Source organism: Tiliqua scincoides, chromosome 1 (genome assembly GCF_035046505.1).
Source record: "Tiliqua scincoides isolate rTilSci1 chromosome 1, rTilSci1.hap2, whole genome shotgun sequence".
NCBI lineage: Eukaryota > Metazoa > Chordata > Lepidosauria > Squamata > Scincidae > Tiliqua > Tiliqua scincoides.
The window spans coordinates 268,975,343-268,989,746 of NC_089821.1; the positions used below are offsets into that span (position 1 = coordinate 268,975,343).

The window sequence follows — 14,404 nt, forward strand, 5'->3', positions numbered from 1 at the left end:
ACCCACCTTTGTCCTATGACATATTAATTTGTCACCTTCTGCAGTCAGTGGAACACTTAACAGTGTACTGTTCCTAACAGGGGTTGAAATGACACCATAAAAGGAATGGCATTCATTGTGTTTGGAATGCAGGTAACAATAAAAAGGTAACAAGTTCTGTGCCCAGTTCTATGGTCTGCTGGTGCCACATGGTAGTACAGTGGCACTGAAATGGTCGCCACTGTATCCTGCAGGGCCAGAACAACAGCTGGAGGTCTCCTTGGGGTAAAGGAACATCTTTTACCCCGTGTAGAGCCCAGGCAGCCCCAATGGATCTCTTTGGAGCTGCACCAGCTATTTAACTAGCGCATGAGACCTGGGTTGGGCTCCAAGGCTTGGGAGAGGGGCTAGGATTCAGGAGAGGGAGAGGGGAAAGGATCCTTCCTTTTCTCCTCTGAAGAGCTTGGATGACACAAGTAGGCCCACAGATGATAATGTGGCTGTCATCTTATTCACATTTACCTGAGAGTAAGCTCCACTGACTATAATTACTTCTGAGCAGACAGGACTTACTTCTGAGTACACATGCATAGGCTTGGGATCTGCCTGTCTCATCTCCTACAATAGGTATAGTTGTGCCATAATCACTGTTCTGAACATGCTGATCCTACTAGTTTTCCATTTGAATCTGCATGACTTACAGCCCAATCCTATGCATGTTTACTCAGTCCCAATGCAGTCGACAGGGTAAGTATGCATAGGATTGCATCCTTAATTTCAGAATGATCACAGTACATACATGACTTTTAGATGTTTGGGTGATGCCTGGAAGTGTCATAATATTAAAAGCGATGACTTTCACAAGATAAGTCAAGTGTGAGACGGGGAGGGGAATTCTTGACTCACATGAAATCTAAACCATCTAAAGGGGAGCTTAACAAAATAGTAAAGATCTCATACTGTTGCCTCACAGAAGGATTACTGCCAAATTAGATCATGAGTCCTGCAAATATTTATATAACGCACCTTGAGCCCTTGGTGCAAGTGGGCTATAAATCTAATGAAACGCAATAACCAAACCAATAAATTTCACAGTGCAGTAAACTCAGTTGAAATAGATGCATTGCTCACTGCCTGCATAACAGAAAAGAAAGTCCCTCTAGGATTATAAAATCAGAATTGCAAGATTTTTGTGTTCCTATGGCCCTAAAGAGCTGCAGTTAATTTGTTCAAAATTTTATTTGTGTGTTTGGCTGGGACCATTTTGTCTTAGTCTCAAGAAGGGTTATGTGAGTCCTTAAATATGTTTATTTCTTTTTACTTCCATCAGTGACTTGATCCAGTGCAAGGAAAAAAAAAAATATTTAGATCTGCTTTGTGCTTTTATGGAAGAAAATACTAGCAGGCGGGGCAATAGCAGCGACAGGATCAGAAGGGCTCACAGTTCAGTGGCACAGCACATGAGTCAGGTCCCATCCCTGGCATTGCCTGTAAAACTGACTTCCTGAGAATGCTAGAACTGTATTTCGCATAGAATTGTATGGAAACAAAAATATTATACTATATGTTCACCATATCTCAGTTATACTCTTTTGGTTAATTTAGTATGAACCACATGCAAATAAGTAATTGTGAAAATAAGACAATCTCCCATGCACAGCAAAGCAACAGAGAAGGCTGGCAATTTGATAGCTACTGTCTTCATTGCTTACATGTTGCAATCAGGAAATCCCTTTTGTGCTTCTCCATTTCGGCTCATTTGCATGCAGTGAATGACATAAAAAGGCAAGTACTTCTTCAGACTGATAAGGAGTCTGAAGAGGTAAGAAATCAGTTTGTCTACAAAGAAACTATGATGACATAGTGAAGGATACTACAATGCCTGAATCACAGATCCTGACAGGTTAGGCAAAGATCACATAGAGACATTGAAAGTCACATTGAAAATGACTTTTCTGTTCTAACATTCCCAGAACTTATTTCTATGTGATGATATTCCTGGATGTGGCCTCTGGATGTCACGCCCAGCCTTACTGACTAATCCTAGCCCCACTGCCTTGTGCAATATTTTGAACTAGAACATCACAGGGGCTTAAGAAGGACAAATAACAATGAGATCTCTGGAGAGCTTCTTCACTGCTAGTCATGGAGAAATCAGACCTGCAAAGATATGTTTAACTGGAAGGAAGGAGCTTCCTGTTGCCCTTCCATGCCTACTTGCCATATGTGGGGAGAAGCTTAGAAGCCAAGGGTTCCCAGCCAGAGGATATACAGGTGGTGCTTTTAATACTTTTCTGATTGCCTCAAATCCCTCTCTGCAGGTCTCTGCACTGTACTAATGTTTGCCTGCTTAGCAGGCAAAGCCTGAAGCTCCCAATTATTAGTGCGCCCACCAGCGCGCAATCTGCACTTTATTCATTTTGGTTGCTTTATGTTCTGGATGTGTTAGATGGGCTGGTGGGTTTATTAGTGGCCTCTCCCCTGCACTACATTTTTATTTCCTGTATTGGTTGCAAGTCACATCTTCCCATTCATTATTTATCAGAAGGCAGATGCACAGCAAGCAAAAGTGGAGGTGATAGACAAGGGCTTGCTGGCAGCGACAGTTTTGGCAGAACATTTCTCCCAAGGAATGATGCTGTTGCCCCACTTTTCTAAATAAATCCACTGGATTAATAATTTAGCACAATCAATTCAGTTACTATAAATCAGCAATTGCAGAGATGCAGAGACAAACCTTTTAGTTGACTGGCTGCAACACCCAATGCACTTATTCATGGAAGGACTCACTCCTGATAAGTGCCGTAACCACTGCATCAACGGGATGCACCAAACTAAACTTTACTTCTGCCAAAGGAGTAACTTGAAGAGAGGGAAAAAGCTATTTCCCATCACTACCCCAAGGCCTGACCTGGATGTGTAGTATGGCCTTATCAGCTTGGTCAGGTAAGAACATGATCTAAGGCTCAGGCTGCAATTCTAACCACACTTTCCTAAGAGTAAGTCCCATTGAACAAAATAGGACTTACTTCTGAGTAGACCTGGTTAGGATTGTGCCCTCAGTCTTTAATTTTGTTATTCCATTAGCTGGGTGAATTGTGGGGACACTCCAAATTACATCTCTCACCCCAGGTATGTCGTGGAATGGGAAGGCCTGCTATTGAGAACACCTAGAACGCTGTGCAGCATCAGGGCCTGCTGTGGCTAAACCTACAACAGAGACCCATGGCTTCGTGTGCAGCTGCTCCACGTGGTTAGCTACAGATAAGCGCAGCAGTTCCCAAACTCCTGCAAGGGAGTTGGGACCTCTCTAAGTTTTGGTGGGGGCAGGGTGGGGCAGGGGAAAACCAGAAGTAACCGTAGATCAGAGATAAGCACTGCACACAGCAGTGCTGAAGACATCAGAGGGGACTGTGAGCCCCCTGGACCTTACCTGTCTGGAAGCCAGTGCTGCCCTCCAGGTAGATAAAAAAGGTGCCAATCACTGCGGTGCCATCAGAGCACCAATTTCTGGGCCACCCTTCTTAAGGGGGAATGGCCCATTTGAGGTTCCCCTGGTGGGTCATGACCCACCTGTTTAGGAACCACTGAGCTAGAGTAACTCCCTAAGCAGTGAAAGGTTGTGTACATACAATTTTGCTCTGCGCACCCACGCCACCCCCTGGCTTTTCTCAACAGGAAGCACTGTGGGCAACTTAATCCTAACTAGATCTGAACTGTTCTTTACAACAGTAAAGGTCTGCTATTGTAAATGGTCATATGGCAGCATGGTGCCAGCAGCCATTTTGAGTCTGTCATTGTCAATTGTGGCACTGCAGAAGGTCTGCTGTCACTGCAAGCTACCTCCCATGGTGAAGGTAAGCTGATGGAGGGGGGCAGAGAGCAACTGGGTTGGGCAGAAGAGAGCAGGGAGGAGGAGCTGGTGTGGACATGAGGAGTCCCATCAGGAAACATGTGGTGACTGGAAAGGTAAGTAAAGTTTTTTTATTTCTCACCTCTTCCAGGGAGCATGTTCTTGATTAGCATGCAAGATGCAGCAGTTACGGACCTTGCCCCTGTGTTGCCCCGGGGTACAGGTCCATAATGTTGCCTCTCCGAATCATGCAGCTCCCTCCAGGGTAGTTACCTAGCCACATGGAGCCTCGCACAGCATTCAGAACCACTCCAAAAGCCTTCTGAGGTTTCCAGAGTACTCTTAAACAGTGCTTCTGGTTTCCCTGCTTAAGTGAACTCCAGAGGTCTCAGAAGGCTTTTGGTGTGGTCCTGAATGCCGTGCGGGGCTTCGTCTGCCTATAGAACGGATCCAGAGGGCAGGCAGAGGCGGCACAGTGGGCAGAAGCAGCAATGATGGCAGAGATGGCAGTGACACAGTGCATGGGGCTTTAGTCTCCTGCCCCCCCCCCCAGGCCTGCCACTGGGATGCAGTGGACACACTGCATCGTGTGCGCTGGCCTGGGATAGGATTGGGCTGCTAGACTCCTCTTTCAACAGTTAAGGGGGTTCATTTAGTGGGAGAGACTAGCCTTTCCACTGCAATAGAGTGAAATGCTTTCATGGCCTGCGAGTGGGCTCCTCCTTTCTGTAGCTCTGGTTCAGTCTACGTTTCCACCATTGTCTTATGCCGCAGTTGGAACCTTGGAGGTTTCCTGCTTCTTCATGTCTTTTCTGCCTGGGTTTTCTCCACTCCCCCTCCCTTCCTGATACCCTGATTCTTCAACCCCTATTTCCCCTCTGTAACCCTCCTAATTTCCCTATGTTCTCATCTCTCTCCTTTCTCTCCTGTTTGTGCTGAGGGCACGTGGAGAGGAGTTCATGGTTACTGATTGCTCCACTAAGGCTCCAATCTTATCTAACTTTCTAGCACTGGTGCAACCGTAATGCTGCCTCGATGAGGCATACTTTGAGGAGGACTCTGTGACTGCCTCCCCACCACAGGATGCAGTGCATGCTCCCTTGGCACAGCTGCACCGGCACTGGAAAATTGGATAGGATTGGGCCCTCACTGTTTAAGTTTCTCAAACTGGAGAGTCATCAGAGCCCAAGACACTCCCATAATTCTTCAAGATCTTCCTGTTTGGATTTACGGCTTCTAAATTATTGATAATATGGTAGCACAGTGTTTCTCAAACTGTGGGTCGGGACCCGCCAGGTGGGTCGCGAGCCAATTTCAGGTGGGTCGCGAGCCAATTTCAGGTGGGTCCCCAGTCATGTCAATATTTTATTTTTAATATTAGACTTGATGCTGCCATAGAATGTGATTGCATTTGGGTAAATGTTACAGATCTGTACTTTGAACAGGCTGCTATGTATATGCTTTTAACAATGATAGTCAATGGGACTTACTCCTGGATAAGTGTGGGTAGGATTACAGCCCAGAATTGTTAAAAATTTTTCCTGCTTGATGATGTCACTTCTGGTCATGACATCACTTCCGGTGGGTCCTGACAGATTCTCATTCTAAAAAGGGAGTCCCAGTGCTAAAAGCGTGAGAACCACTGTGTTAGCACATTCCTACCAGCTGGGGCACGGAGTCCTAGTTCAGAGATACACAGAAGATCCCAGTTCACTTTTTGATGTTTCCAGGCAGAAGCTAGGAAAGACTGCTGTCTGAAACATTGTGAACTGCTGGCAGCCAGCATAGATAACATTGAGGTAGATGGACTGGTAGATGGGCCTAATTCAGTGTAAGGCATACGTACAGGCCAATTAAGGTTCCTTAGTTAATAAGAAAGAAAAATATGGCTTCCGAGAGCCGAATACACAAACAACTTATAGAAATGGTAATATAGTAACTCTACTAAGGCATAATGTACACTAGAAATATCTGCATCATTCATCACAAGTCTGTTCTCCCAGGAGACATCACTGAATGTCAGTTGTACAGAAAATTTGTGCTTTTAAGGGATACAAAGAGTAGATGAAGCTAACATTTCTAAGACAAACTGAAGAATGATTCAGCATGCCTTTTAAATCTTTACAGACAATTGTCACACCCGAAAAAGTGACTGGAAACTGATTAGCAATTAGTACTGCTTCTTTTCTATGTGAGACCACAAACGGCCTCAGGAGGAATTCACAGATCTCGGATTCACAAGTAAGTGAAATTTCAAACAGCTGAACGCACTGGTCTGCCTTAGACTTGAGAAGAGGTGAGAGATGTGGGAAGAACATTATTTTTATGGATTCGATGGTACCCAAACAAGAATTCTGCAATAATGATAGGGTTATTTATTTGATTATATATTATTATTTTCATATGCATCCAACACATTTGATATGTTTTACTGGTGCATACTATGCCTTGATGGAATGGCATTTTTATGGTTTCCATAGATACAAACTCATGGAAATTCAAAACCCTCATGTCTCCAGAGAGCCAGACAGTTTCCATATTTCTGTGCCATGATGTTAACATGCTCCTTAATATATACCTCACTCTACACAGCCCAGCTTCTTTTTCTTTTTCTTTTTAAGGGACAAGTACACCATTTTTGGTTGAGAATCATTTCTCTTAGGTTTGCAGCATCCTTTTCCAGCTTGGTTTGGAAGGTAATTTGAGAGTAGAATTTAGTTATTTGCAATACTTCAGCCCTGTTGGGTTTTATCTAAGTAGGTCAGGGGTTCTCAAATTTTATGTTACCGTGGTTCATGAAAAGTAATATATACATGTAAATGACTCCCCTCCCCAGTTTGTAAACTGGTTCTCCCTGCTCACTTGCTTCAGCTTGAAGGGGAGGTGGATTGCTTTCAGAGTATGCCTCACAGCCTGAAAGGGGAAGAGGGCAAGGGCAGGCAAGTGGGCAGACAGGCAGGCACTGCCACAATAGCCATGTGATAGAAAGGAATTGACTTGCATAACAATATTTTATTTTTACTTCTTCAGATCCTTAATACCCTCTTCCAAGCTGCTCATGACCCCCACCCAGAGAAAGTAATGCTCTGGGTCATTTATTTTCGAGTGCCACCCATCAACTACCTTGGCAGAGGGTCCCCCAAAAACTACACTTTCCAGCACAAGAGCAGACTTTTTGGATCTGAAAAAACCTATCTAATCCAGCATCCTACTTTCCACAGAGGCTAGCTAAGTGCTTCTGAACAGCCCATAGATGGACATGAAGGCAACAGTCCTCCCCTGTTTCTGCAGATCCCCACCTAACAACTGCTGTTCAGAGGATTACCACATCTGGTCCTAGAGGACACACCTAGACGTGTCTTCCACTCTCCTCTCCAACTAAGAGCTGTGATACTGTTCTTTTCTGAGATCCATTTCTACAGTGCGTTTGCACATGAACCCATCCCAGAGAACACACTGCATGATAAGTCCTGTCTGCCTTCCTCCATAAACTTCAAAGGCTTGTTCTTCATGGGTCTCCAGTTGTCTAATGTACCAGCAAACTTCAAATGCTCCTGACACAAGCACACACACCTTGAAGGTGCATTTCTACTCCATTAAGTACGATTCATGAAGCTGGCACCTGTGATACTGAAATAGGTACAAAGGTCAGCAGTACGAGGGGGTGCCCAAAAACCTGCATCATACTCTCCAAATGTAGCAGAGTCTCTAAGAGCAATGGACTTGAGAAACTCAGTAAAGTTTACAGTTCTCAAAATCATGGGGAAATCTGCAAATGTGCCAGCAGCCAGCGAAAGATCCCTTCCCATGAGCCACAATTTTGTGTCCGAAAGTCTAACTCCCAAACTTGACTTTTGTTAGTGGATTTTCATTACTAGTTCTGAATGTGGAAGCCATTTTACACTTTGAAAACTTTTAAATTTGTGCTTTTTCATTGAATCAGATATTTCAGTGCCAGTCTTATGAATGGGACAGCTGGGGATGAGAGCCTTGTGAATGGACACGTTCTCAAAAAATAGGTGGAGCACAAACATGTTGAGAGTTGCCACTTGAATATGTGCTGAACCAGTCACAATATGAACCCCAAAACATACAAATCCAACACTATTGTTGCCAATGCCAACAGGCGGTTTCCTTAGTAAGGCTTTATAGCGCAGGCATATCCGCCTTAAAAAAAACCTCATTAGTATCTACAATGCCTTCACTGTCAAATTGTTTTCTGGCCAAGAGTTATCCATAGTTTTATGCAACTGGAAGCTCCAATCAGTGGAACGGCCCAAACACTTTCTGGCCCTTGAAATTTTTGCTTTTTGTACATGAAGGCACCTCAGTCATAGAACGTCCCATAAACAAGTGCTTTAAACAAAAACATATGCATATTAATAACTAGTCCTGGGATTTTTTTTAAAGAAAGCATTGCAGTCACACATAATGGGTGAATACCATCACTACCCTGCAACCCATTTTAGTGGGTGACTCTAGACTACATTAATGTTTCTTTGTTGCTGAGAGAGAGAGAGAGAGAGAGAGAGAGAGAGAGAGAGAATGTACTGGCACAGAAACATGTCAAAAGCTCACCATGTGGTTCCCAAGCCTTCCACCTTAAAGGCCTATAGGGTTTACGAACTTCCCAAAAAGAAGGGAGGGAAATGGAGACATCCTCTCCCTTGTAAAGTTAAGGGAGCTGGGGGAAGCATCTCTCTTTCCCTCCATCATTATTGTGTGGACAGTTCCAGTCCAGTACTGATCAGAGGCTGAGTGTTGTCTCTACCATCAACACAAGAACACAGGTTCTCTTTGGTCACTGCTGCATGCAAAGAATCAAAATTAAAAGAAAGTAATAAAAAAAGGTGACTAACCTAACCCACCTGAGCTTGGCTCACAGGGATCAATGTCCTCATCGTCGCTGGGGCATTCAGCTGAGGCCACCAGGATGTCATCCGTGGTCTGCAACGAAAACAGAGGGTCCATTTGAGTTAATTAGGCTGCTCCAACTATGCACTCACCTCTGTCACTGCTCAGATTTGTGGGCACAATCATCAAGGATGCCTGCATCTTAGACACTCACAACAGCTCAAATATAATTTGATGGTGACGTGAGATTCTGTTTATATTTGAGAGTTCACAGAGGATTATGTCAGCGTCCATCGGGACAACTCACTGTTTGTGATGCATCTCATCTTTTGCCTCTAATTATACATTACATTCCCTCTGTGCCATTGAAATGGTGGACCATTTCATCTTCTTTTCCCTGTCCAGATTCAGCCCCACTTCGCAACTTCATTCACTTCTCCTTCTTTAGGCCCATTTTCTTGATACAAACTTGAGCAAAGCAATATACAGTATCTCGCTTGTATTTCTTCTACCATCTGATTCTCTTTTTCTTCATTCTATTTATTCACTGTAAATTCCCCTTGGAAGACACTACCGGATGGATTTGGTTGCCTTTGCAGCTCAGTGATCCTTTATGCCATGTCAGCACCCTCTTCCTCTGTCCCAGTTCAGTGCACAAAATCTGTGGATATTACAAATCTATGTCGAAGAATGTGGGCACATGAGTCAGCCTTCCCTCCCCTACCCACGGTTTTCTGATTGTAGCTCCTTGCGCTTAATCAGAAACCATTCCAGAAGGATACCCTGCACACTGAGAGCACATTCTCATGTGGCAATAACAATAATAATAGAGCAGGGCTGGCCCATCCATGAGGCCAACTGAAGCAGTTTCCTCAGGCAGCAGATTGGAAAGGGGGTGCCCATCACCTACTTGCCTTCATGGTTTTTCTTTCTCCTACCACTACCTGGATAGGAAAAGGAAGAGGGGGGCAGAGAGGAAGAGGAAATGTGGATGGGGGGAGTGCTGAACTAGAATACTGGAAAGAGGGAGAATCAGAGGCTGGTACATCATCAGTAAGGAGGAGACGGCGTTCTGTCTCTGGCATCTGGTCTTGGGCTGGTTCTGTAATTGAAGTGAGGCCTGTTTCACTGTGCACCTCAAAAGTCATGCATGCTGAAAATATATTTAGTGGTAGGGTCGCCAACTCTGACTGAAGGTATTCCTGGAGATTTTTTTCTCCAGCACGATGCAATATGGAAAATTCCTGAAGGCCCTGTTAAAATCCCCAGGATTGCTTTCAGTAAATGCCTGAAGATTGATGCAGATTCCTGGCCAATCCTACAAAGGGGTGTCCACTGCTTTAATTCGCACTCACCGCTGGGGAGCTGACTGGCAGTATGTCAAGCAAAAATGCCACTGAATAATAGCTAAATAATACCTCCTCTGTATGCTCAATGTATGCAGTGGAATACAGTATCTCAATGTATGGGGCAATGTATACTTTTCAGCATTATGTAAGCACAAATGGGCTAGTCCTTGCCCACAGAAGCTGATAGAAGAGAGGCAACAAAGAGTGGGTGGGAAAGGGTGGAAAGCAAAAGGTAAGAGTAACATGGGAGGGAAATGAGCACATGCTGTTCCAGATGTACAACAGGCACAGCTCAACCCTACATGTTTGCCTGGAAGTTAATTCCCTTTTAATTCAGACTGAAATGACATGTTACATTAGTAAGCCCCATTGAACACAATAGGACTTACTTCTGAGTAGACATGCAAAGGATTGTGCCCTGGGTCTTTTATTGTTAAAACAGGGAGTGCTCCTTAATGTGTCACTGTGTCAAATGGCACTTTAATAGCTGCATTGGGGGGGGGGGATAATTTTTGGCAGGAAAATGGTGCAGACATAGAGACTTAAATACCCTCTATCTCCATACCACATATCTCCATACCACAACTTGATCCGTGGTCCTGCACAGTTTCTGCACCAGAGTAAAAGAAAGACTCAAAGTGTACTTTCACATCGTAATCAGAATGTGTAGCTCAGGTCTACAGAAGACCCAGTCTCAATCACTGTACCTACTAACAGCCTTATATGTTTACTTCAGCCAGTGGAGGGTGATAAAAAGTCTTCCCGAACAGGGTGCGTGACTGCTAGATTGAATCCCAGCTGAAGGGATTCAGTTCTGAATGGCCAATATAATATCTAGCACAGATGCTTTATCCATGTCTTAGAAAGAGAGCCCTGACTCTTGTCTGCCTTTCCAGCTGCTACAAAACAAATGACCATTAGCCAGGTTCATGCAAGGCTGATGTAGCTGAGAGCTGCGTTTTCTGGTGTTTCAATTTTTGTTCCCTTTTAATTAGAAGGTGAAAGACAGAAGGAAGACCTGCTCAGCATAACCAAATTCTGATCACTACTAGTAGCGCCCATGATAAATGGTCATAATTTGCAGGGCAGCTGTTTTGAGAGTTTTCATTAAAGGACAATTTAAGAGGCAAAGGAGAATCCCTCACACTGCCACCAGCATCTAATGGGATGACATACAGAGCAATACAATCATTATCATGGAAGATTGGATTAAAGTGTCTCTTGACAAACTGGTAAATTTATTTAACAGCCTAATCCTATTCTCTTCCAGCGCATGCTCTGTCTGCCCTGCATCTACATGGGTGGTAACCAGACAGCCAAGAAGTTAAGTAAAAATAACTTTTTAGCTACCTCTCCATGGGCTAAGGTGTAAGTCCAGGGCTGGCGATGGGCCAGGATGTGGGCGGGGGGGATATCTGGTTAACCAATGTAGGAAACAAGATGTTATACTAACTAGATGGATCTTCAGTCTGATACAGGAAGCCTTTTGTATATTTATTAGAGAAAAGAATAACAAGAATCCTGAAAGAGGAAGTCTGATGTTTTTAAAGTCATATTACTATTTAATACAACTGAATAAATATTTAAAGTTTATGACTTTTCCAGCTTATTAGTTATACCGGTGCCTTTTGCATTCATCTTTCACTGGGAGAGTGCCAGCTTACTGAGCAATGTGGCAGAAATGTGGTTCCTGCCACATTTATTGCTACACCTCCACTAATGAAAGGCTAGAGATGGGACAGGAGAATTAAAGGAAGGGTCCTAAATCACCCTGTTGGGCAGGGCGGATTCCTCCCCCTCCCCCATGACTCCCTGTGGCTTTAGCTCTGAATTTGTAATGCTTCTTGTCCAACATATAAGCAGTCTCAAGCCTGGGTTTGTTGCCCCCAATTCTCAAATGGCTTATAAAGTCAATACCTTATTCCGGTTTTTATGTCACAGCAGGCGTCAGGTTTAACTAAGACTGGAGAGTCAAGCCAGTCAAGGGTTGATTTCTTTAGGAGAGCCAAGTGCCATACACGGGTGTATCGGTTTTGTAGCTGACGTTGCACAGGTACCATTCAGAGCTGCACAATCTCCTTATGTGCAGAAACCAAGAGATAGCCAGACAGTATTCCTAACTAAGAAGTTGGATGCTTGTCTTTTGTATGAAATGATGGTCAAGAACATTCTGAGGGATGAATTTTCTCTGAATCTCAGTAGACCACGCATGGTGAAGTCTGGAAATCAATGCACTATGAAGTACTTGGAATCTGACTGCTACTTGTGTGTAAGGATTACAAGAGTTATCCCTTAGTCATGACAGTAACACACATGAAAGGTCACCCACATGCTGACTGGATCTGAAAAGGAAATTCCAGTTTGACTCGTAAATACAGTATACTAAAAAACTTATAACGAATTCCTGACAGTCAGTTCTCACTGACTAAAAAATTACTGGTCCATTGGATATTCCAAGCAGGGTGATGGTGTAACGGCAATGGTTCAATGTGACCAGTGCCAGTCTATACGCTGGCAAGCCAACAGTCAATGCCCCTGATGGAGATGGTGCAGATGTTACATGCACAGGGGACCTTGCATGGACAAACTTCTTTCAGATATGATGATGGATGCCTGGAGCATCTACATGGGTGAACGATCAGCATTTTGTTGAAACTGGGCCTTACTTTTCATGAAACATGTAATGGGTATGAGAGGTAAAGCATCTGTCATACACAGAAGAAGATGGTTTTTGTGTATTTCCAAATATTGAAGAATTTGTGTTATTACTAATAAAAAAACTCTATATCACTTTATTATGCATTTTGCAACATTTAAAATGTTTGCATGGGGGAATTATTCCTCCATTTTATTTGCTGTGCTTTTCAAATTAAATACAAAAGTGAAAACAGCTGCTTTTGATAAGTTCTTCCTTTTTTGAATCTGGACACATTACATTTCTGAGCAGTGAGATGAATTAGGGGAAAGCACATAACTGGCTTTTAAAAATAAAATAACCCAAACTGATGGAATTGCTTGCAGAAACCAACAGGGTATGAAGAATTAGGATGGAGCTGATGTGGGAAAAAAAATAAAATTTCGTTTCAGGAGGTGAGATTAACTGAGCAATTTTCTCACCAAGACTGTGTAATTTAAATTTAATTTACTGTGTGTGAAGCCGATCTCTCTGACTGGCTGTTGAAACAGTAGTTGAAAGAAAACTCACATGTCACACTAATCAATCCTATTCTTCAGGTTTCCTCTCCCTGGTGTGTATAACCTCCATCTATACAATAAGACCATCTGTCCATCCCCCAACAAAATTGAAATAAAAAAAACACAACCCACTGATCTTCTGATAATCTTAGCTCTAGCTTCCCACTTGGAGAAATGTCTTTGAATTTGTATTTACCCTGTGCTAGATTAAAAACAAGCGCCTCTCCAGCATATCTATATCTGTATATCTTCATAGTAGAAGCAGGGTGCAATCCAAAAGTGCATACGTCCCTAGTCCCGACCCACTGTTATTGCAAAAGTGCCATAAAGCACTTTCGTGTTGACATAAGTGGAGTTAGCCGTCCATGCACAAGCCTCCCCGTGCCAACGCAGGCCCTGGGGCAGAGAGAGTTTGTGTTGGCCTAGCTCGGCTGGTGTAGGGGTCTGGGGGGAGGGCATTGGGAGGGTGGGGAGGAGGTGGGAGGAAGGCATTTCAGGATGGGCGAGGGCAGGTGGTGGGCGTTCCTGGGAGCGGTTGATGAGCAAGAGGTTGGGCCAGGATTCAGCCCTTATGCCACATCCTAGCCCTGTTCCTGCATGGCCCGGGGCAGTCCCAGGCTGCTCAGATTTGCACCACCGATTTAGGTGGCACAGATTCAAGTAGCCCCATTGGGGCTGCTGTGACTCTTCCTGGGATAAGGGGCCTCCCCTTGCCTCAGACTGACCCATGAGCAGCCCAAAACTTGCACTGGATACAGCACAGGCCCGCCGGCCTGCCTGTTCCAGCGCAAGATAGGACTGGCCTCCCAATGCTTGAGTGTTTATCAGTTTGCATGTGAAATGGGGTGACTCGTGAGCTCAGCCTAAGGACTTCCAAGGGACACAAAAGTATATAAAAGAAAAAGTAAAGGAATAAAAAACACCAAAAACTAATGAAGACTGAGCATGCTCAGCGCTCCCCCCACCCCAAGAACCATAAAAAGTTGAAGAGTTCAGTAGGGAAAAGCTGCGAGGGAAGGACTGAGATGGTAACCTTGAACCTTTAACAGTGTAAGTGGGATAGGTTTTGGGAGAGCCAACATTTTGTTGCAAGAGTCTCTTGTCAATTCATTTCTCTATACCCACAGCACTTTTGCCATTTCAGTGCTTTTGAGAAGCAGTGTTGTCTCCAGAG

The 14,404-nt window shown here is 44.1% G+C and overlaps 1 protein-coding gene across 15 annotated transcripts in view; it reads right to left on the bottom strand.

The window, feature by feature from the left end:
- NRXN1 (neurexin 1) overlaps window positions 1-14,404 on the bottom strand; it is a 1,133,747-nt gene that overhangs the window by 17,709 nt on the left and 1,101,634 nt on the right. For 10 of the 15 annotated variants that reach the window (XM_066625795.1, XM_066625848.1, XM_066625811.1 and 7 more), the window contains one exon: window positions 8,692-8,779. In XM_066625795.1, coding sequence (XP_066481892.1) covers window positions 8,692-8,779 — 88 coding nt within the window. The remainder of the gene's footprint in view (window positions 1-8,691; window positions 8,780-14,404) is intronic. The other 5 variants (XM_066625872.1, XM_066625864.1, XM_066625804.1 and 2 more) reach the window with 1 other exon arrangement.